Source organism: Phaenicophaeus curvirostris, chromosome 26 (assembly GCF_032191515.1).
Source record: "Phaenicophaeus curvirostris isolate KB17595 chromosome 26, BPBGC_Pcur_1.0, whole genome shotgun sequence".
NCBI classification, from domain to species: Eukaryota; Metazoa; Chordata; class Aves; order Cuculiformes; family Cuculidae; genus Phaenicophaeus; species Phaenicophaeus curvirostris.
In genome coordinates this window covers 5,474,599-5,494,091 of record NC_091417.1, presented here as the reverse complement: position 1 = coordinate 5,494,091, position 19,493 = coordinate 5,474,599, and the positions used below count along the sequence as shown (strand labels likewise).

The window sequence follows — 19,493 nt, the reverse complement described above, 5'->3', positions numbered from 1 at the left end:
ATTGCCCATCTATGTAAATGTTCATGGGCATGTGTGATGGAACTTTCTATATCATGATCCAGTGAGAGCTCTCCTTTCATGGGGCAAGAGAGTTGGAATGGAGGATCTTTGGAAGTCTCTTGTAATCCACCTCACTCCATGATTCAATGAAAACGTGGTTCTAGGCCAAGGCAGCCACTGCCCTGGGTTCCTCCCTTGTGCAATGCTATGGTCAGGATAGGTTCTCCAGTCTCTCCTGGGAGGGCAGTACCTGTGTCCTCTCAATCCAACATTCCCTCCTCAACAACTTCTTTTACTATGTTGCGTTTTCAGAGGGAAAACAAAAACTGTGCACAATGAAGTGAATGGTGTTCACTGAAGGACATGAGGAAATACAATCCCAACTGAAAAAGGAAGACAATTTCAGGAATGAGAGGATCACTACATGTAAGATGAGGCATATTATACATGAACTTGTGTTGACAATCACTGACAAAGCCATCCCCAACAACCTTCTCCCAGAACCATCCCTGAGTGATATCATCTTCCCTGGTTGCCCTGGGAGAGCACCTGCAGGGGAAAGGATGAGACAGAAGCACAGGCTGGGATGCATGAGAACTTTAATGAGTCAAAGGAGGGAAATGCTGCCGACACGAGCAGAGACCTCTGGCAGGCAGCAGCTTTAGCAGGGGAGGCACCTGGTGCCACAGTAGCGGCCACCAAAGCCAGACAAGCCGGAGAGGCCAAAGCCCCCGGAGTTGATGGGCACTCCCGCTTCACTGAGGATGCTGCCAACAGCAGCGGAGGTGGAGGATCCCACGGCGGTGTTCTGTGGGAAGGAGGTGAGGATGGGTCCGGGCAGGGTCACCACCACTGGGGAGGGCTGGATGAAGACCCTGGAGTCCTGGCACTGCTGGTTACAGGGCTCGTTGCAGCTGTTGGCCAGTGGGGTCGGGCCACAGGGCTGGCAGGGCAGGCACGGGTTGTAGCAGGACATGGCTTGGGGCTGGAGCTGCACCTGGAGAGAGGAAAGGGAGAAACAAAGCAGTGAGCAGGGGAAATTGGTGAGGAGCAGCCACTGGCAGATGCTATGAAATAGATAAAAAACAAGCTGGAGAAGGGAGCTTTTGGTTTTGCCAGGAGTCCCAGTGGTTTCACATCCCGTTCCAGTCAAAAGAGCTCTAACAACAAGGACCAAGCCCAGGCAGATGAAAAATCACCAACAGCTCAGGAGACACCTCAGCCCAGAAAGAAGCCCTCTCCATCCCACACCTTCTGAACCCTCCCTTTCCAATGAGAAAGAGCCCCAACCAAGGTACAGGACGAATGGGGCAGGAATGTCTTTAGAAATCCAGTGGAGGAAGAGAAGGAAGAGCAGAAAGAGATGACAGGCCTTAAAACTCACCTTGTTCCCAAGGAGATGGAGGTGAGAGGAGTGGATGAGAGAGTGAGGAGAAGGACCTGCTTTTATACTGCTCCTGCACCGCCCCAGGCCCACACTCACTGCACGCAGGCAGTAATTTTCCTGCAGAGTCATCTCCAAAACAAAACAGCCTCCCTGGTTTCCACAGGTTGTGGTTTGGTGTCCGTCAATGCTGTCATTTCATGTCCTGTTTTCTGAGATGCTTGGTCTGCAATGCAGTCTCCTTTCATGTGCCGGGATGAGAGTCCCAAGAATTTTCCACTCTGAATCACGTCAGTGTGGGCAGAAGATTCCTCCTTCATGTTGGTGGGGTCCCGTGCATGAAGAAAATGTTGGCTTTGCGGCAATGAAGTGTGATTGTTTGAAAATACCTTTGCAGCAAGAGGTCCATATGAGTGCAGGGAACCTGATGCCAAGCACCCGAGGGAGTTGGTTGTCGTCACTACATGGTCACTGTCAACTCCCTTTGAAAGTGCCCACAGTCATTGAGAGCATCTGAGCAAGAGGGGGAAGCAAACGATCCTTGAGTCCTCGAGATGTTTTCAAGGAAGGTGATGGAGTAAATCGTCCTGGTAGCCATTTCTCAAGATGAAAGGACTGGATGGATTTACGGAGGGGAAAGCAGGCCTGACCAACCTCATGGTCTTCTTTCATGGTGTGCCTGGCTCCGTTTCTTTAGGAGGTGCAGCAAATGTCGTTACCTCATCTGGACAAGGCTTTTCACTCTATCTACTGTGAGACTCCTCGCAGACCAGCTAGGGAAACAGAGGCTTGGGAAGAGGGCACGGCAGGGATTCAAGATTGTAATGGCTCCATGTCTCTCAGGGTTGTGATGGGTGGCATGAGGTCCAGGTAGCAGGCAATGACTCCTGGTGCATTGCAGGGCTCCACATTCAGGCCGAGAGTTTTTCAATGCCTTATGCAAAGTCCTGCTTTGGAGGAGGAAGAACCTCCTGCCCCGACTCCAGGCTGGGGCTGATGGGCTGACAAAGAGCTTTGTAGTAGTGGATATGAGTGCTGGTGGACACCATGAGACAGTCCTTCACCCCTGAGGACATAGAGTCCAACAGCTTTGTGGGCTGCATTAGGAAGTTCTCTGTTATCAGTTTGTGGATGATGATCCCTCTTCTTCCCCCTGCACTGCTGACACCACATATATCTGTCCAATTCACAGCTCCCCACTATGAGATGGGTACGACCAAACTGGAACGAGTCCAGCAGAGGATCATAGAGCCCATAAAGGGACTGTAGACCCTGATGCAGGAGGGGCTCCAAGAGGTGGGGTTGTTCACCCTGGAGGGGAGAAGGCCCTGGAACATGTTCTTAGCAATGAGGAGGGGTCCTAGCCACTGAAGGGACAGGAGGTAATTGGCACATACTGAAACGTGGGAAATCCCACAAGAACAGGAGCAAAGCCATTTTATGTGGAAAGGTGGCCAAGCACCATTGGCCGTTCCCCAGACAATTATGGATTCTCCTTCCTTGTGAGTATTCCGTGCCAGACAGGAATTCACCCTCAGCATTCTCACAAGTCTGACTGCTTTGGGCAGGAGGGTGGCAATCGATGATCTCCAGAGCTCCCTTCCAGCCTCAAGGATCATGCGATTATGTCACGGGCAAAAGACGGAGATGTAAAGCTGACCCTAAAAAGAACAGGGTGGCAAGGCTGGAATGAGGGGCAGCCATGGCTGCCACACCTGAGAACCACTGTAGCTCAAGTCCTGAGGAGAGAAGGGATGCGAATAGCAGAGCACAGCCCCTGGGCTCCAGGTACACTGACCTCAGCCTCCTCAGGCAGCTGGGAGGTTGGATGCCATGCAGGCAGATGTGCAGTGCAACAGAGCTCAGAAAAGCTGGCACCACCTGAGGCACTTCATGGTCCAAGAGCAAGAAGGGTCAGCACAACACTCAGGGAAACAGACAGGGACGTAGAGGTTGGGACGGAATGGACACACAGGCCTCCTCTCCCTGGTGAAAGACATTGGGTTGCAGTGAGGAGCAATCATAAATGCTCGATGCAGGGAAAGTAAGGGATGCAGAACACTTGTTGCCATCTGAGACTCAACTTCAGGTCCCATGCAGGACCATCTTCTCCCAGGCACTAAGGGTTGAGCCCACCTCCCTTGCCATACACAAAACGCCTGTCCAGCATGGAAAAGAAACCAGCACCACTGGAGACAGAAGGAATCTTCCTGCATTTCCCGACAAGTGAGGATGCCAGGACCCTGCATTGTCCTGTGCCTGGAAATGCCCAGAAAGTGGATGCAAAAAGAAGGACCCAGAGTAGAAAGCATCTCTCAGATTATACCAAGGAGGTGATGCACTTGCCTGCCCTGCAGACATGGAGGGAACTGGGACTCATCCCAGGAGGGCAACACAGCACCTTCAGGAGGCAAGATTCCTGGGAGAGACTCTCCCTCCCCATGGTGAATCGCACTCTCCTTTTGGATTTGCCTTGTGTCAGCCTTTTGGGGTGAGGCCAAGCCAGGAGCAAGTGTTGTCTGCAGTACCATGTCCCACATGGGGCTGAATTCCCCTCTGGCAAGGGCACCTCCATGTCCTACTGATCATCTCAGGAATGTGGAATTAAAGGCAGTCATCGATGGACACCAAAACCCAACATGTGTCATTAGGGAGGCTGGTTTTTTTTTGGAGGTGACTCTTCTGGAAAATTGCTGCCTGCATGCAGTGAGTGTGGGCCTGGGGTGGTGATGGAGCAGTATAAAAGCAGGTAGTTTTCCTCGCTCTCATTCACTCCTCTCACCATCTTCTCTTTGGGAACAAGGTGAGTCTGAATCCCTGTCCAGACCTCTTCCTTCTCTTCCTCCTCAGGATTTCTCAGAGCACTTACAACCCTTGTCCTATGCTGGGTCAAGGCACTGGTCCCTTTTGTCAGGGAACTTCTCAGTGAAGGAAAAGTGAAGACACTGGTCTCCCTACAACAACTAAACCCCTCCTCTCCAGCTTGGCCTCTCTTGGCTCTGTCAGGTTTGGGGTACAGGCTGCTCTTCGCCTACAATACATGCTCTTTTTCCCGTTTCTCTCCCAGGTGCAGCTCCAGCCCCAAGCCATGTCCTGCTACAACACGTGCCTGCCCTGCCAGCCCTGCGGCCCAACCCCACTGGCCAACAGCTGCAATGAGCCCTGTAACCTGCAGTGCCAGGACTCCAGGGTTGTCATCCAGCCCTCCCCGGTGGTGGTGACCCTGCCCGGACCCATCCTCACCTCCTTCCCACAGAACACCGCCGTGGGATCCTCCACCTCTGCTGCTGTTGGCAGCATCCTCAGTGAAGCGGGAGTGCCCATCAACTCCGGGGGCTTTGGCCTCTCCGGCTTGTCTGGCTTTGGTGGCCGCTATTGTGGCAGGAGATGCTTCCCCTGCTAAAGCTGCTGTCCATGGCCCAGAGAAAGGTCCCCATGGACTCCCAAGATGGTCCCACACTGGGAATGGAGCATGAGCTTGTTGCTTTGAGAGGGGCAGAGCAACCCCAGCACCCTTTGCAAAAGGACAGGTCCAACCTGGGCTCTCCCAAAGCACGGCTCATGTCTGCCTTTCCCCTCTGCCACTTTCTCCTTTCCCTCCCATGTCCTAGTTCTCTTCTGCCCACTGGGATATGACCCCCACAAAGCCAGTGTGAGAGGACCTGCTGGCCCTGCTCTCTCCGTTGGACAGGTACATGGACACCTGGTTTCATCTCTGCCCCACAGTAGTGAGGCTGTCTCCTTTCTTCCTCCAGTTCTCCCTTCACAGGGATCCTTACTCAAAGTGAACTTGTTTCCTCCTTTTTACTCATTAAAATTCTGAAGCATCCCAGACAGCCCATCTGTCTCCTGTTTTTCTCTGCAGATTTTCTCCCAACTAGTCCAGGGAGGAAGATGTTATTGGGGTTGTTCTGGGAGGGGGTTGTTGGCCATCGCTTTTCAGTGGCTATGAACACATGCCCACTTTGAATGTACATTATATGCATAATGTGGGTGACACTTTGCTTTCTGAATTCTCTACATTTCTGGTCTGGACAGAATGTCCTGAGGCTCTCCAATGGCCAGAGCTCATCCATGCATGATTTCAGGTGTCTCTTCAAAACATTGTCTTCTCAAAGCTCAGCACATTTCAGCCTCTCTTCCCCAGCCAAGTGCTCAAGACCCTTCACTTTCCAGGCCCATCTCCTATGGTCATCCTCTGATTTGGTCAAGGTTGTTGTTCCACTACAGCTCAGAGCTTATGCTTTTCTCTTGATGCTCTCAGGAAATCGCTGAGCACAGTGGGTTACTCACTTCCATCGATATCCTGGCCACACTCTCCTCATGTTGCCCAGGATGTTGATGACAGCCTGCAGTGTCCAGGAGCAGAGCTGGCAGTTGCAGCTCTGTGTGTGGGGTTCCTGCTAAAGCACCTTTTCCTGTCCCTGCTTTTGGGCTTCTGTTTGTCAGAGGCTGAAGGATGTGTGGGGAGACAGGGCTGGCTGCTCCCAAGACAGCTGCTGGTGGGAGCTCAGGCTGGACGTGTGCCATCTCGCCCAGCTAGCTCCTGTAGCTCTCTTTCTAGAGCTCCAAGGCACTTGGCAGTGTTTGCAGTTGGTCTCCATACTGCTCGGGAGAGGTCCTGGCCAGCCCTTGTAGACACTCAGCCGGAACCCACTGCCTCTCCTGCCCTGAGTCCTTGCCTTCCAAACCTGTTGTGGTCAATTTACCAGCATGCAACACTCACCATCCTCTGTCATCTTGATCCTGTGTCCCGGTGTGGTGGTGAGACAAATTTAAGGGCAAGACTGAAAAATACCTTTGGGTGGAGATTGGGACAGGGAAGGGATAAAATCTCTAGAGGTGCAAAACAATTCTCCTTCCCCTCACATCAGCAGAGCCATACCCATTCAGTCTCCAAAGTGCGGCTACTTTGGAAAGACCACCCACAGTTCATTGCTGAATGTGTCTGGTGACATGGGATAGACATCGGATAGGTTTAGGAAGGCTGTCCTGCTTGTGTCCCCTCCCACGTGCTTCTCCATCCCTGTCCTCCACAGAGGGGGATGCACAGTGGATAGAGAAGTGGACTTGTTACAGCCCAGATGCTTCAATAACAACTCCTGAGAAAAAGCTGGGCCTGATGGTCAGAGATTCTGAGAATTCATGGTTGCTTCGCTCTCCTTTAAGTGACAGGTACCGTCGGACACTTTGATGGCATTGAAAAAGGCAGAATCAACAGCTCAAGGTTGAAGAGGAAACTGGCCATTAGTGGTGTCATTCCAGGGTTCATATTTTGACCAGTATTGTCCAACACCTTCATCAAGGACAGAGAGAGTGAGGGATTGAGCACACCCTCAGCAAGTCTGTGCATGACACCAAGCTGAGGGTACAGCTGATACGCCTGAGAGAAAGGATGCAATCCAGGCAGGAATGAGAAATAGTCCCATGTTCGACTCCACAACTTCAACCAAGCCCAGTGTAACGGCCAGAAAGCCAACCATAAACTGGGCTGCCTTGAAATAGCGTGGCCAGCAGGTCGAGAGAGGCAATTCTCTACTTATAGTGTAACTTTGAGAGACTCCCCTGGAGCTCGTTGTCCAGTTCTAATACAAGAAAGACTTAGGCCTCTTAGAGCCGGTCCAGAAAGGATGGAGGAATCACTCATCCTACAAAGTACACGAAAGGAATGGGTGTATTTCAGCCTGGAGAAAGGAAAATTCAAGGGAGACCTCACTGGAGTCTGGACAGAGCCGGTAAGAATGACTGGGAGGGACTTTTTATCAAGGCCTGTAGTAATGGGACAAAGACCAAGAATTTTGGACCACAAATGTGATCCAGTGACAGCTTTCCCAGTGTAAGGCAAGAGAGTTGGACCAGAGGATCTTGGAAAGGCTCTTGAAATCCATCCCACTCTATGATTCAATGGCAATGTGGTTCTACGCTATGGCAGCCACTGCCCTGCCTTGCCCCCTGTACAATGCTGTGGACAGGATGGGTTCTTCGGCCTCTCCTGGGAAGGCAGTGCCTATGTCCGGTCAGTACCATATTTCCTCCCGGCGACGTGCATCGCTGTGTAGAGCATTGCAAGGAGAAAAAAACAGTCTACATGCAAGTCAATGGTTGTTGCAGAGTGACATGAGAGTATTCTATCCCTACTGAAAAAGGCAGATAATTTCCGGAAAGGAAGGATCACTCAGTGCAAGACTCGGTGTAATCTACACAAACTTGTGGTGACAATCACTGACAAAACCATCCCAAACAACCTCGTCCCAGAACCATCCCTAAGTTACATCTTATTTGGTTACCCGGGGAGTGCAGCTGCAGGGGAAAGGATGAGACAGAGGTGCAGGCTGGGATGCATCAGAACTTTAATGAGTGAAAGGAGGGAAACGAGGACGACACGAGCAGAGACTTCAGTGCAGGCAGCAGCTTTAGCAGGGGAGGCACCTGGTGCCACAGTAGCGGCCACCAAAGCCAGAGAGGCCGAAGCTCCCAGAGTTGATGGGCACTCCCGCTTCACTGAGGATGCTGCCAACAGCAGCGGAGGTGGAGGATCCCACGGCGGTGTTCTGTGGGAAGGAGGTGAGGATGGGTCCGGGCAGGGTCACCACCACCGGGGAGGGCTGGATGAAGACCCTGGAGTCCTGGCACTGCTGGTTACAGGGCTCATTGCAGCTGTTGGCCAGTGGGGTCGGGCCGCAGGGCTGGCAGGGCAGGCACGGGTTGTAGCAGGACATGGCTTGGGGCTGGAGCTGCACCTGGAGAGAGGAAAGGGAGAAACAAAGCATTGAGTAGGGGAAATGGATGAGGAGCAGCCTATGGCAGATGCTATGAAATAGATAAAAACAAGGTGGAGAAGGGAGGTTTTGGTTTTGCCAGGAGTCCCAGTGGTTTCACATCCCGTTCCAGTCAAAAGAGCTCTAACAACAAGGACCAAGCCCAGGCAGATGAAAAATCACCAACAGCTCAGGAGACACCTCAGCCCAGAAAGAAGCCCTCTCCATCCCACACCTTCTGAACCCTCCCTTTCCAATGAGAAAGAGCCCCAACCAAGGTACAGGATGAATGGGGCAGGAATGTCTTTAGAAATCCAGTGGAGGAAGAGAAGGAAGAACAGAAAGAGATGACAGGCCTTAAAACTCACCTTGTTCCCAAGGAGATGGAGGTGAGAGGAGTGGATGAGAGAGTGAGGAGAAGGACCTGCTTTTATACTGCTCCTGCACCGCCCCAGGCCCACACTCACTGCACACAGGCAGTAATTTTCCTGCAAAGTCACCTCCAAAACAAAACAGTGGGTTGTGGTTTGGTGTCCGTCAATGCTGTCATTTCATGTCCTGGTTTCTGAGATGCTTGGTCTGCAATGCAGGCTCCTTTCATGTGCCGGGATGAGAGTACCAAGAATTTCCCACTCTGAATCACATCAGTGTGGGCAGAGGATTCCTCCTTCATGTTGGTGGGGTCCTGTGCATGAAGAAAATTTTGCCTTTGAGTCAATGAAATGTTATTGTTTGAAAACACCCTTGCAGCAAGAGGTCCATGTGACTGCAGGGAACCTGATGCCAAGCACCCGAGGGAGTTGGTTGTCATCACTACAAGGTTGCTGTCAACTCCCTTTGAAAGTGCCCACAGTCATTGAGAGCATCTGAGCAAGGAAAGAAACCAAAGGATCCTCTTGTCCTCAAGATGTTTTCAAGGAAGTTGATGGAGTAAATCATCCTGGTAGCTATTTCTCAAGATGAAAGGACTGGACAGATTTACGGAGGGGAAAGCAGGCCTGACCAGCCTCAAGACCTTCTTTCATGATGTGCCTGGCTCCGTTTCTTTAGGAGGTGCAGCAAATGTCGTTATCTCATCTGGACAAGGCTTTTCACTCTATCTACTGTGAGACTCCTCACAGACCAAATGGGGAAACAGAGGCTTGGGAAGAGGGCACGGCAGGGATTAAAGTCTGACATGGCTGCGGGTCTCCCAGGGTTGTGATGACAGGTGTGAAGTCCAGGTAGCAGGCAATGACTCCTGGTGCATTGCAGGGCTCCACATTCAGGCCGAGAGTTTTTCAATGCCTTATGCAAAGTCCTGCTTTGGAGGAGGAAGAACCTCCTGCCCCGACTCCAGGCTGGGGCTGATGGGCTGACAAAGAGCTTTGTGGTTGTGGATGTGAGTCCTGGTGGGCATCATGAGGCAGTCCTGCAGCCCTGACAACATGGAGTCTGACAGCATCCTGGGCTGCATCAGGAAGTTCTCTGTGGGTGATGATCTCTCTTCTCTCCACACTGCTGACACCACATATAGCTGTCATGTTTACGGCTCCCCAGTATGAGACAGGTACAACCAAACTGGAATGAGTCCAGCAAAGGAGCATGGAGCCCATGAACGCACTGGAGACCCTGAAGAAGGATGGGCTCCAGGAGGTGGGGTTGTTCACCCAGGAAGGGAGAAGGCCCCATCTTCTTAGCAATGAGGAGGACTCCTATCCAGTGAAAGGACAGGAGGTAATTGGTACATGCTGAAATGTGGAGTATTCCACAAAAACATGGGATAGACTTGTTAGTGTCAGGCTGGTAAAACACAGCCTGGGATTATCCAGACAGGTGGTGGGTTCTCCCTCCTTCTGGGTACTGAGAACCTGACAGGGTCTGGCCCTCAGCATCCTCACAAGTCTGACTCTGCTTTGGGCAGGAGAGTGGCATTTGATGATCTCCAGAACTCCAGCCTCAAGGATCCAGTGATTGGGTCATGGGCAAAAGATGGGAGATGCACAGCTGACCCTAAAAAGAACAGGTTGGCAAAGCTGGAATGAGGTTGGATGCCACGCAGGCAGATGTGCAGTGAAACAGAGCTCAGAAAAGCTGGCACCACCTGGGTCACTTCATGGTCCAAGAGCAAGAAGGGTCCAGAACAACAATGGGGGAAACAAACAGGGATGTAGAGGTTGGGAGGGAACGGACACACAGGCCTCCTTTCCCTGGTGAAAGGCATTGGATTGCAGTGAGGAGCTCTCCTGAGTGCTCCATGAAGGGAAAGAAAGAGGTGTGGAAAACACCTCCCTGCCATCTGGGACTCATCCTCAGGTCCCATTCAGGACCATCTTCTCCCAGGCACTAAGGGTTGAGCCCACCTCCCTTGCCATACACAAAAAGCCTGTCCAGCCTGGAAAAGAACCCAGCACCACTGGAGAGGGAAGGAATCTTCCTGCATTTCCCGACAAGTGAGGATGCCGGGACCCTGCAGTGTCCTGTGCCTGGGGATGACCAGAAAGCGGATGCAAATAGAAGGACCCAGAGTAGAAAGCATCTCTCAGATTATACCAAGGAGGTGATGCACTTGCCTGCCCTGCAGACATGGAGGGAACTGGGACTCATCCCAGGAGGGCAACACAGCACCTTCAGGAGGCAAGATTCCTGGGAGAGACTCTCCCTCCCCATGGTGAATCACACTCTCCTTTTGGATTTGCCTTGTGTCAGCCTTTTGGGGTGAGGCCAAGCCAGGAGCAAGTGTTGTCTGCAGTACCATGTCCCACATGGGGCTGAATTCCCCTCTGGCAAGGGCACCTCCATGTCCTACTGATCATCTCAGGAATGTGGAATTGAAGGCAGTCATTGATGGACACCACAACCCAACCTGTGTCATTAGGAAGGATTTTTTGTTTTGGAGGTGACTCTGCAGGAAAATTGCTGCCTGCATGCAGTGAGTGTGGGCCTGGGGCAGTGCAGGAGCAGTATAAAAGCAGGTCCTTCTCCTCACTCTCTCGTTCACTGCTCTCGCCTCCATCTCCTTGGGAACAAGGTGAGTCTGAAGCCCTGTCCCATCCTCCTCCTCCTATTCCTCCTCAGGATTTCTCAGAGCACTTACAACCCTTGTCCTTTGCTGGGTCAAGGCAGTGGTCTGCTTTTGTCAGGGAACTTCTCAGTGAAGGGAAGGTGAAGGCACTGATGTCCCTACAACAACTAAAACCCTCCTCTCCAGCTTGACCTCTGGTGGCTCTGTCAGGGTCAGGGTACAGGTTGCTCTTCACCTACAATACATGCTCTTTTTCCCCTGTTTCTCTCCAGGTGCAGCTCCAGCCCCAAGCCATGTCCTGCTACAACACGTGCCTGCCCTGCCAGCCCTGCGGCCCGACCCCGCTGGCCAACAGCTGCAATGAGCCCTGTTTCAGGCAGTGCCAGGACTCCAGGGTTGTCATCCAGCCCTCCCCGGTGGTGGTGACTCTGCCCGGACCCATCCTCAGCTCCTTCCCACAGAACACCGCTGTAGGAAACTCCACCGGCGCTGCTGTTGGCAGCATCCTCAGCGATGCGGGAGTGCCCATCAACTCTGGGGGCTTTGGCCTCTCTGGCTTGTCTGGCTTTGGTGGCCGCTACTGTGGCAGGAGATGCTTCCCTTGCTAAAGCTGCTGCCCATGGCCCTGGGGAAGGTCCTCATGGACACCCATGATGTTCCTGTAAGAGGGACAGAGCATTGGTTTGTTGCTTTGAGAGGAGCTGAGCAACCCCAGCACCCCTTTCAAAAGGATGGGGCCAGCCTGTGCTCTCACAAAACACGGCCCATGCCTGCCTTTTGCCTCTGCCACTCTGTTCTTTCCCTCCCCTGTCATTATTCTCTTGTGTTCCTGGGGCTGTAAGCCCCACAAAGCCAGTGTGAGGGGACCTACTAGCCCTGCTCCCTCCGGGGGCAGGCAGTTGAACACCTGATGGCATCTCTGTCCCACAGCCATCTGTATTTGTCTCTTCTCTTCCCCAAGTTCTCCCTGCACAGGGATCGCCACTCAGAGTGAACTTGTTTCCCCCTTTTTACTCATTAAAATTCTGATGCATCCCAGATGACGCTTCTGTCTCCTCTTTTTCTCTGCAGATTTTCTGCCAACATGCCTAGGGAGGGGATGTTTCTTAGGGTTTTTCTGGGAGTGGGTTGTTTGCCATGGCTGTGCAGTGGTCATGAACACATGCTTGTTTTGAGTGTACGTACCCATGCATCAAGTGGGTGACCCTTAGCCTTCTGCATTCTCTGCATTTCTGGGCTAGACAGAATGTACTGAGGCATTAAATGGCTAGAGCTAATGATTTTAGGTGTCTCCTGAAAGCATTTTCTTCTGAAAGCTCAGCACATTTCAGCCTCTCCTCTCCAGCCAAGTGCTCAAGACCCTTCACTTTCCTGGACTCTAGCCTCTAATCACCCGTAATACGGTCAAGGTTGTTCTACCACTAGAACCCAGAACTCATGCTTTATTGTTGATGCTCACAGGAAAATGCTGAGCACAGTGGGGTCCTCACTCCCATCGATATCCTGGCCACACCCTTCTCATCTTACCCAAGCTGTTGATGAGAGCCTATGGTGTCCAGGAGCAGAGCTGGCAGTTGCAGCTCTCTGGGTGGGGTTCCTGCTAAAGAACCTTTCCCTGATCCTGCTTTTGGGCTGCTGCTTGTCAGGGGCTGAAGGACATGTGAGGAAACAAGGCTGGCTGCTCCCAAGCCAGATCCCATGTGGAGCTCAGTTGGAGACATTTCATCTCACTCAGCTGGGTTCTGCAGCAGGTCAGCAGCTCTCCTTTGTGAGCTCTTAGAGCAGGTCCAGGGAAGGATGGACGAATCATCCATCCTACAAAGTACGGGAGGGGAATGGAGGTCCTTAAGACTGGAGAAAGGAAAGCTCAAGGAAGATCTCATTGGAGTCTGGACAGAGATGGTAAGAAAGACTGGGAGTGACTTTTTATCAAGGCCCATAGCAATGGGACAAGGAACAACAGTTTTGGACCACAATAGAGTGGATGTATATAGGACATAAGGAAGACATTTATGATGATGAAAGTGGTCAGACACCGGAAAAGTTTTCTTGGAGAATGACAGGATGGCCCATCTATGTAAATGTTCATGGGCAGGTGTGATGGAACTTTCTGTAACATGATCTAGTAAGAGTTCTTCCGGCTCAGGGCCCGAGACTTGGAACAGAGGATCTTTGAACATTTCTTCCAATCCACCTCACTCCATGATTCAATGATAATGTGGTTCTACGCTAAGGCAACCACTGCCCTGTGTTCATAGAATCATAGAATAACCAGGTTGGAAGAGACCCACTGGATCATCGAGTACAACCATTCCTATCAAACACTAAACCATGTCCCTCAGCACCTCGTCCACCCGTCCCTTAAACACCTCCAGGGAAGGTGAATCAACCACCTCCCTGGGCAGCCTCTGCCAGTGCCCAATGACCCTTTCTGTGAAAAATTTTTTCCTAATGTCCAGCCTAAACCTCCCCTGGCAGAGCTTGAGGCCATTCCCTCTTGTCCTGTCCCCTGTCACTTGGGAGAAGAGCCCAGCTCCCTCCTCTCCACAACCTCCTTTCAGGTAGTTGTAGAGAGCAATGAGGTCTCCCCTCAGCCTCCTCTTCTCCAGCCTAAACACCCCCAGCTCTCTCAGCTGCTCCTCATAAGACCTGCTCTCCAGCCCCCTCACCGGCTTTGTTGCTCTTCTCTGGACTCGCTCCAGAGCCTCAACATCCTTCTTGTGGTGAGGGGCCCAGAACTGAACACAGTATTCAAGGAGCGGTCTCACCAGTGCCGAGTCCAGAGGGAGAATAACCTCCCTGGACCTGCTGGTCACGCCGTTTCTGATCCAAGCCAAGATGCCATTGGCCTTCTTGGCCACCTGGGCACACTGCTGGCTCATATTCAGTCGACTGTCAACCAACACACCCAGGTCCCTCTCCTCCAGGCAGCTTTCTAGAAAGACTTCACCTAGTCTGTAGCACTGCATAGGGTTGTTGTGCCCCAAGTGCAGGACCCGGCACTTGGCCTTGTTAAACCTCCTGCCATTGGTCTCTGCCCAGCGGTCGAGCCTGTTCAGATCCCTTTGGAGCCTCCCGACCCTCCAGCAGATCCACACTTCCACCCAGCTTAGTGTCGTCCTCAAACTTGCTAAGGGTGCACTCGATGCCTTCATCCAGGTCATTGATAAAGACATTGAACAGGGCTGGACCCAGCACTGAGCCCTGGGGAACCCCACTTGTCACTGGCCTCCAGCTGGATTTCACACCATTTCCCACCACTCTCTGGGCCCGGCCATCCAAACAGTTTTCCTCCCTTGTGCAATGCTATAGTCTGGACAGGTTCTTTAGTCCCTCCTTGGAAGGCAATGCCTGTGTCCTGTCAATCCTACATTTCCTGCTGAATGACTTGTTTTACCATGTTGTGTTTTTTGAGCGAAAATAAGACTGTGCCCAATGAAGTGAATGGTTGTCACTAAACGACATTAGGAAATTCTATCCCAACTGAAAAAGCAAGACAATTTCAGGAGTGAGAAGATCACTCAGTGCAAGACTTGGCGTAATCTACTCAAGCTTGTGTTGTCAATCACTGACAAAACCATCCTAAACAACCTTCTCCCAGAACCATCCCTGAGTGACATCTCCCCTGGCCATTCTGGGAGAGCACCTCAGGGAGAAAGGATGAAACAGAAGTGCAGGCTGGGATGTGTCAGAACTTTAATAAGTCAAAGGAGGGAAATGAGGCCGATGAGACCAGGGACCACGGTGCAGGCAGCAGCTTTAGCAGGGGAGGCACCTGGTGCCACAGTAGCGGCCACCAAAGCCAGACAAGCCAGAGAGGCCGAATCCCCCGGAGTTGATGGGCACTCCTGCTTCGCTGAGGATGCTGCCAACAGCAGCGGAGGTGGAGGATCCCACGGCGGTGTTCTGTGGGAAGGAGGTGAGGATGGGTCCGGGCAGGGTCACCACCACTGGGGAGGGCTGGATGACAACCCTGGAGTCCTGGCACTGCAGGTTACAGGGCTCATTGCAGCTGTTGGCCAGCGGGGTCGGGCCGCAGGGCTGGCAGGGCAGGCACGGATTGTAGCAGGACATGGTTTGAGGCTGGAGCTGCACCTGGAGAGAAACAGGGGCAAGGAGAAACAGAGCAAGAGGATGATTGAGGATCAGCTTTTTGTGCCATCATGAGGAAGACAAAATATAGCTGGAGAAGGGAGCTTCTGGTTTTGTACGGAGTCCACCAGGCTTTACCTCTTCCTCATCGCAATACAGCCGTCCAAAAAGGAGCTAAAACCACAGACGTCCACACCTTCTTCACTGCTCAGGAGACACCTCAGCCAGGACCCAGCCCCTCACCATCCCACCCACTCTGACTCCTTCCCTCTCCCACAGGGAGCAGTTCCAAACATTGCATGCATCAAAGTGACAGATCTGGGCTGGGAAATTCCAGAGGAGAAGGACAAGGAGAGACAAGGATTCAGACTCACCTTGTTTTCAAGGAGAATGAGGAGAGACAAGTGGATGAGAGAGTGAGGAGAAGGGCCTGCTTTTATACTGCTCCTGCACCGCCCCAGGCCCACGCTCACTGCACGCAGGCAGTAATTTTCCTGCAGAGTCATCTCCAAAACAAAACAGCCTCCCTAATGGCACAGGTTGTGGTTTGGTTTCTGTCAATGCTGCCATTCCATTTCTTCATTTCTGACGTGCTTGTTCTGCAATGCAGACTCCTTTCATGTGCTGGGGTGAGCAGCCCCAGGATGTGCCGGGCATCTTGTTTGGACGACAAAACATCTTCTTCCACGTAGGTTTAGCAGTGAAGCTCGGGTAAAGGCAGCCCCAACACTGAACGGGGCAGTGTCACTGGGGACAAGGGCTGCGTGCAGGGCAAAGACACTTGAAATGTTCTTGGCCTTGGTCTTTATTGTAAGGAGTTGCTGTGAAGAGAATGGGCTCCTGACATTCTCAGAAGGTCTGGAGTTGCTGAGATTTACCCACAGTAGAGGAGGAGCAGGACTGGGAACATGTAAACACATTACACTGAGATGATTGTAACTGGCCTGACCCCGTGCATTCGAAGGGATTTGTTGGTGTCACTCGAAGGTTGCTCTCACCTCCCTTTGAGTGTCCCAGGAGTCAGGGAACGGAGAGGACATCTGGTAGAAAGAGAGAAGAGAGCTGGCCTCCTGATTTCAGGAAGGGCATAGAGGAGGATAAAGGGAATAAGGTGCCACTCTGCCTTGCCTCGGCTTTCGCTGAGGTGATGGAACAAATCATCCCGCATGCCATTTCTCAAGACAGAAAGACAAGAAAGTGATTGAGAGCCATCAGCACGGATCTATGGAGAGGAAAGCAGGCCTCACCAACCTTCTTTCCAGAGGTGTCTGCTGGTCTCCCATGGTTGTGATAAGTGGCATCAAGTCCACCTAACAAACACTCACTCCTGGTGCACTGTAGGGCTCCACACTGGGGTCAAAAGTGTTTCACTGCATTATGCAATGTTCTGCATTGAGGGGGGAAGAACCTCCTGCTCCACTCCAGGTTGGGGCTGATGGGCTGACAAAGAGCTTTGTGGTTGTGGATGTGAGTCTTGGTGGACACCACGAGGCAGTCCTGCAGCCCTGAGGAAATAAAGTCTGACAGCATCCTGGGCTGCATTAGGAAGTTCTCTGTTATCAGACAGTGGATGATGATCCCTCTTCTTCTCTCTGCACTGCTGATACCGCATATAGCTGTCCAGTTTACGGCTCCCCAGTATGAGATGGGTACAACCAAACTGGAATGAGCCCAGTAAAGGTAGGAGTCTTAGCCAGTGAAACAACAGGAGGTAATCAGCACTTGGAGAAATGTCAGAAATTCCACAAAAACTTTGTTAGTGTCATGGTTGTCGAACATGAACTGGGGTTGTCTAGAGAGGTGGTAGGTTCTTCTTCCTTCTGGGTATTGAGAACCTGACAGGGCCTGGCCCTCAGCATCCTCACAAGTCTGACTCTGCTTTGGGCAGGAGAGTGGCATTTGATGATCTCCAGAACTCCAGCCTCAAGGATCCAGTGATTGGGTCATGGGCAAAAGATGGGAGATGCACAGCTGACCCTAAAAAGAACAGGTTGGCAAAGCTGGAATGAGGTTGGATGCCACGCAGGCAGATGTGCAGTGAAACAGAGCTCAGAAAAGCTGGCACCACCTGAGGCGCTTTATGGCCCAAGAGCAAGAAGGGTCCAGAATAACACTCAGGGAAAGAAACAGGGATGTAGAGGTTGGGAGGGAATGGACACAAAGGCCTCCTCTCCCTGGTGAAAGGCATTGGGTTGCAGTGAGGAACTCTCCTGAGTGCTCCATGTAGGGAAAGAAGGAGGTGCGGAAAACACCTCCCTGCCATCTGGGACTCATCCTCAGGTCCCATGCGGGACCATCTTCTCCCAGGCACTAGGGCTTCAGTGAACCTACCTTCCCATACACAAAGAGCCTGCCCAGCCTAGAACCAGCTCCAGCACCACTGGAGAGGGAAGGAATCTTCCTACATTTCCCGACAAGTGAGGATGCCAGGACCCTGCAGTGTCCTGTGCCTTGGGATGCCCAGAAAGTGGATGCAAATAGAAGGACCCAAAGTACAAAGCAGCTCTCATGACACCAAGGAGGTGATGCACTTGCCTGCCCTGCAGACATGGAGGGAACTGGGACTCATCCCAGGAGGGCAAAGTAGTGCCTTCAGCAGGCAAGATTCCTGGGAGAGACTCTCCCTACCCATGGTGAATCATGCTCTCCTTTTGGATTTGCCTTGTGTCAGCCTTTTGGGGTGAGGCCAAGGCAGAAGCAAGTGTTGTCTGCAGTAGAATGTCCCACATGGGGCTGAATTCCCCTCTGGCAAGGGCACCTCCATGTCCTACGGATCATCTCAGGAATGCGGAATTAAACGGAGTCATTGATAGACGCCAAAACGCAACCTGTGCCATTAGAGAGGGTTTTTTTTGTTTTGGAGATGACTCTGCTGGAAAATTGCTGCCTGCATGCAGTGAGTGTGGGCCTGGGGCAGTGCAGGAGCAGTATAAAAGCAGGTCCTTCTCCTCACTCTCATTCACTCCTCTTATCTCCTTCTCTTTGGGAATAAGGTGAGTCTGAAGCCCTGTCCCATCCTCCTCCTCCTCTTCCTCCTCAGGATTTCTCAGTGCACTTCCACGCTTTTGTCCTGCTCTGGGTCAAGGTACTGCTTCTCATGGGACAGGGAAGGGGGCAAAATATGTGGCATGGAGATGGCTGGGACTTGGCTGAAGTGAATGATGGACTTGACTTGATTCTACCTGGACTTGGTCCCTTTTTTGGGGAACTTATGAATGAAGGGAAGGAGAAGCTCTGTGTATCTCTACATCCATTAAAGCCCTCCTCTCCAGCTTGGCCTCTCACGGCTCTTTTAGGGTCAGGGTGCAGGCTGCTTTTCAACCACAATGCATGCTCTTTTTCCCCTGTTTCTCTCCCAGGTGCAGCTCCAGCCACAAGCCATGTCCTGCTACAACACGTGCCTGCCCTGCCAGCCCTGCGGCCCGACCCCGCTGGCCAACAGCTGCAATGAGCCCTGTAGGCTGCAGTGCCAGGACTCCAGGGTTATCATCGAGCCCTCTCCTGTGGTGGTGACCCTGCCCGGACCCATCCTCAGCTCCTTCCCACAGAACACCGCCGTGGGATCCTCCACCTCCGCTGCTGTTGGCAGCATCCTCAGCGAAGCAGGAGTGCCCATCAACTCCGGGGGCTTTGGCCTCTCCGGCTTGTCTGGCTTTGGTGGCCGCTACTGTGGAAGGAGATGCTTCCCTTGCTAAAGCTGCTGCCCATGGCCCTGGGGAAGGTCCTTATGAACACCCATAATGGTCCTGTAAGAGGGACAGAGCGTTGGTTTGTTGCTTTGAGAGGGGCTGAGCCACCCCAGCACACCTTGTTAAAGGCTGGAGCCAGCCTGGGCTTTCACAAAACCCGGCCCATGCCTGCTTTTCCCCTCTGCCACTCACTCATTTCCCTCCTGTGTCCTTGTTTGTTTGTGTCCCCTGGGATCTGACGCCCACAAAGCCAGCCTAGGAAGGAAATGCTGGCCCTGTTCCCTCTGTGGGGCCAGCATGTGCCACCTTTTGGCATCTCTTCTACAGTCATGGGGGACAAAGTCTTCTCTCCTTTGTTTTCTCTGCATCAGTATCTCTACTCAGATACTTTCATTGTACTATTTTCAGAAAATAAAGTTATGCTGCATCCTATCCCATGCCTTTGACTCCTCCTTTTCTCTCCATATATTTCCCTTGGATGTCCAGGGGCAGGGAGTTTGTTCAGCAGTAGCTCTGGGGTCTGGGTCATGAGGTATTTTTCCAGTGATTGTCAACACAGACTTGCT

At 52.3% G+C, this 19,493-nt stretch overlaps 5 protein-coding genes and 1 pseudogene across 5 annotated transcripts; 3 read left to right on the top strand and 3 right to left on the bottom strand.

Moving 5' to 3' along the window:
• Positions 1-654: 654 nt before the first annotated feature.
• Positions 655-1,516, bottom strand: LOC138731308 (feather beta keratin-like). The gene is made up of 2 exons (XM_069877160.1): positions 1,385-1,516; positions 655-997 (listed from the first exon to the last, which is right to left on the bottom strand). Exons 1-2 carry the CDS (start codon positions 1,514-1,516, stop codon positions 662-664), a joined length of 468 nt encoding a protein of 155 aa, XP_069733261.1. The 3' UTR covers positions 655-661.
• A 2,662-nt stretch (positions 1,517-4,178) lies between these two features.
• Positions 4,179-19,197, top strand: LOC138731312 (feather keratin 1-like). Its single transcript, XM_069877164.1, has 3 exons — positions 4,179-4,187; positions 4,452-5,034; positions 19,182-19,197. Exon 2 carries the CDS (start codon positions 4,473-4,475, stop codon positions 4,785-4,787), a length of 315 nt encoding a protein of 104 aa, XP_069733265.1. The 5' UTR covers positions 4,179-4,187; positions 4,452-4,472; the 3' UTR covers positions 4,788-5,034; positions 19,182-19,197.
• LOC138731322 (feather beta keratin-like) lies at positions 7,798-8,600 on the bottom strand. The gene is made up of 2 exons (XM_069877176.1): positions 8,511-8,600; positions 7,798-8,124 (listed from the first exon to the last, which is right to left on the bottom strand). Exon 2 carries the CDS (start codon positions 8,101-8,103, stop codon positions 7,798-7,800), a length of 306 nt encoding a protein of 101 aa, XP_069733277.1. The 5' UTR covers positions 8,104-8,124; positions 8,511-8,600.
• LOC138731313 (feather beta keratin-like) lies at positions 11,126-11,871 on the top strand. The gene is made up of 2 exons (XM_069877165.1): positions 11,126-11,152; positions 11,419-11,871. The coding sequence occupies exon 2, from the start codon at positions 11,440-11,442 to the stop codon at positions 11,752-11,754; it is 315 nt and encodes a 104-aa protein (XP_069733266.1). The 5' UTR covers positions 11,126-11,152; positions 11,419-11,439; the 3' UTR covers positions 11,755-11,871.
• LOC138731309 (feather keratin 1-like) lies at positions 14,889-15,744 on the bottom strand. The gene is made up of 2 exons (XM_069877161.1): positions 15,613-15,744; positions 14,889-15,241 (listed from the first exon to the last, which is right to left on the bottom strand). The coding sequence occupies exons 1-2, from the start codon at positions 15,742-15,744 to the stop codon at positions 14,906-14,908; spliced, it is 468 nt and encodes a 155-aa protein (XP_069733262.1). The 3' UTR covers positions 14,889-14,905.
• LOC138730990 (feather beta keratin-like) lies at positions 18,102-18,979 on the top strand (annotated as a pseudogene).
• Positions 19,198-19,493: the final 296 nt, after the last annotated feature.

Coding starts and splice junctions, on each gene's coding strand:
- LOC138731308 (XM_069877160.1), bottom strand. CDS start 1,516: ATGACTCTGCAGGAAAATTACTGCCTGCGTGCAGTGAGTGTGGGCCTG. Junction 998..1,384: donor TCCATCTCCTTGGGAACAAG/GTGAGTTTTAAG, acceptor TCCTCTCTCCAG/GTGCAGCTCCAGCCCCAAGC.
- LOC138731312 (XM_069877164.1), top strand. CDS start 4,473: ATGTCCTGCTACAACACGTGCCTGCCCTGCCAGCCCTGCGGCCCAACC.
- LOC138731322 (XM_069877176.1), bottom strand. CDS start 8,103: ATGTCCTGCTACAACCCGTGCCTGCCCTGCCAGCCCTGCGGCCCGACC.
- LOC138731313 (XM_069877165.1), top strand. CDS start 11,440: ATGTCCTGCTACAACACGTGCCTGCCCTGCCAGCCCTGCGGCCCGACC.
- LOC138731309 (XM_069877161.1), bottom strand. CDS start 15,744: ATGACTCTGCAGGAAAATTACTGCCTGCGTGCAGTGAGCGTGGGCCTG. Junction 15,242..15,612: donor TCATTCTCCTTGAAAACAAG/GTGAGTCTGAAT, acceptor GTTTCTCTCCAG/GTGCAGCTCCAGCCTCAAAC.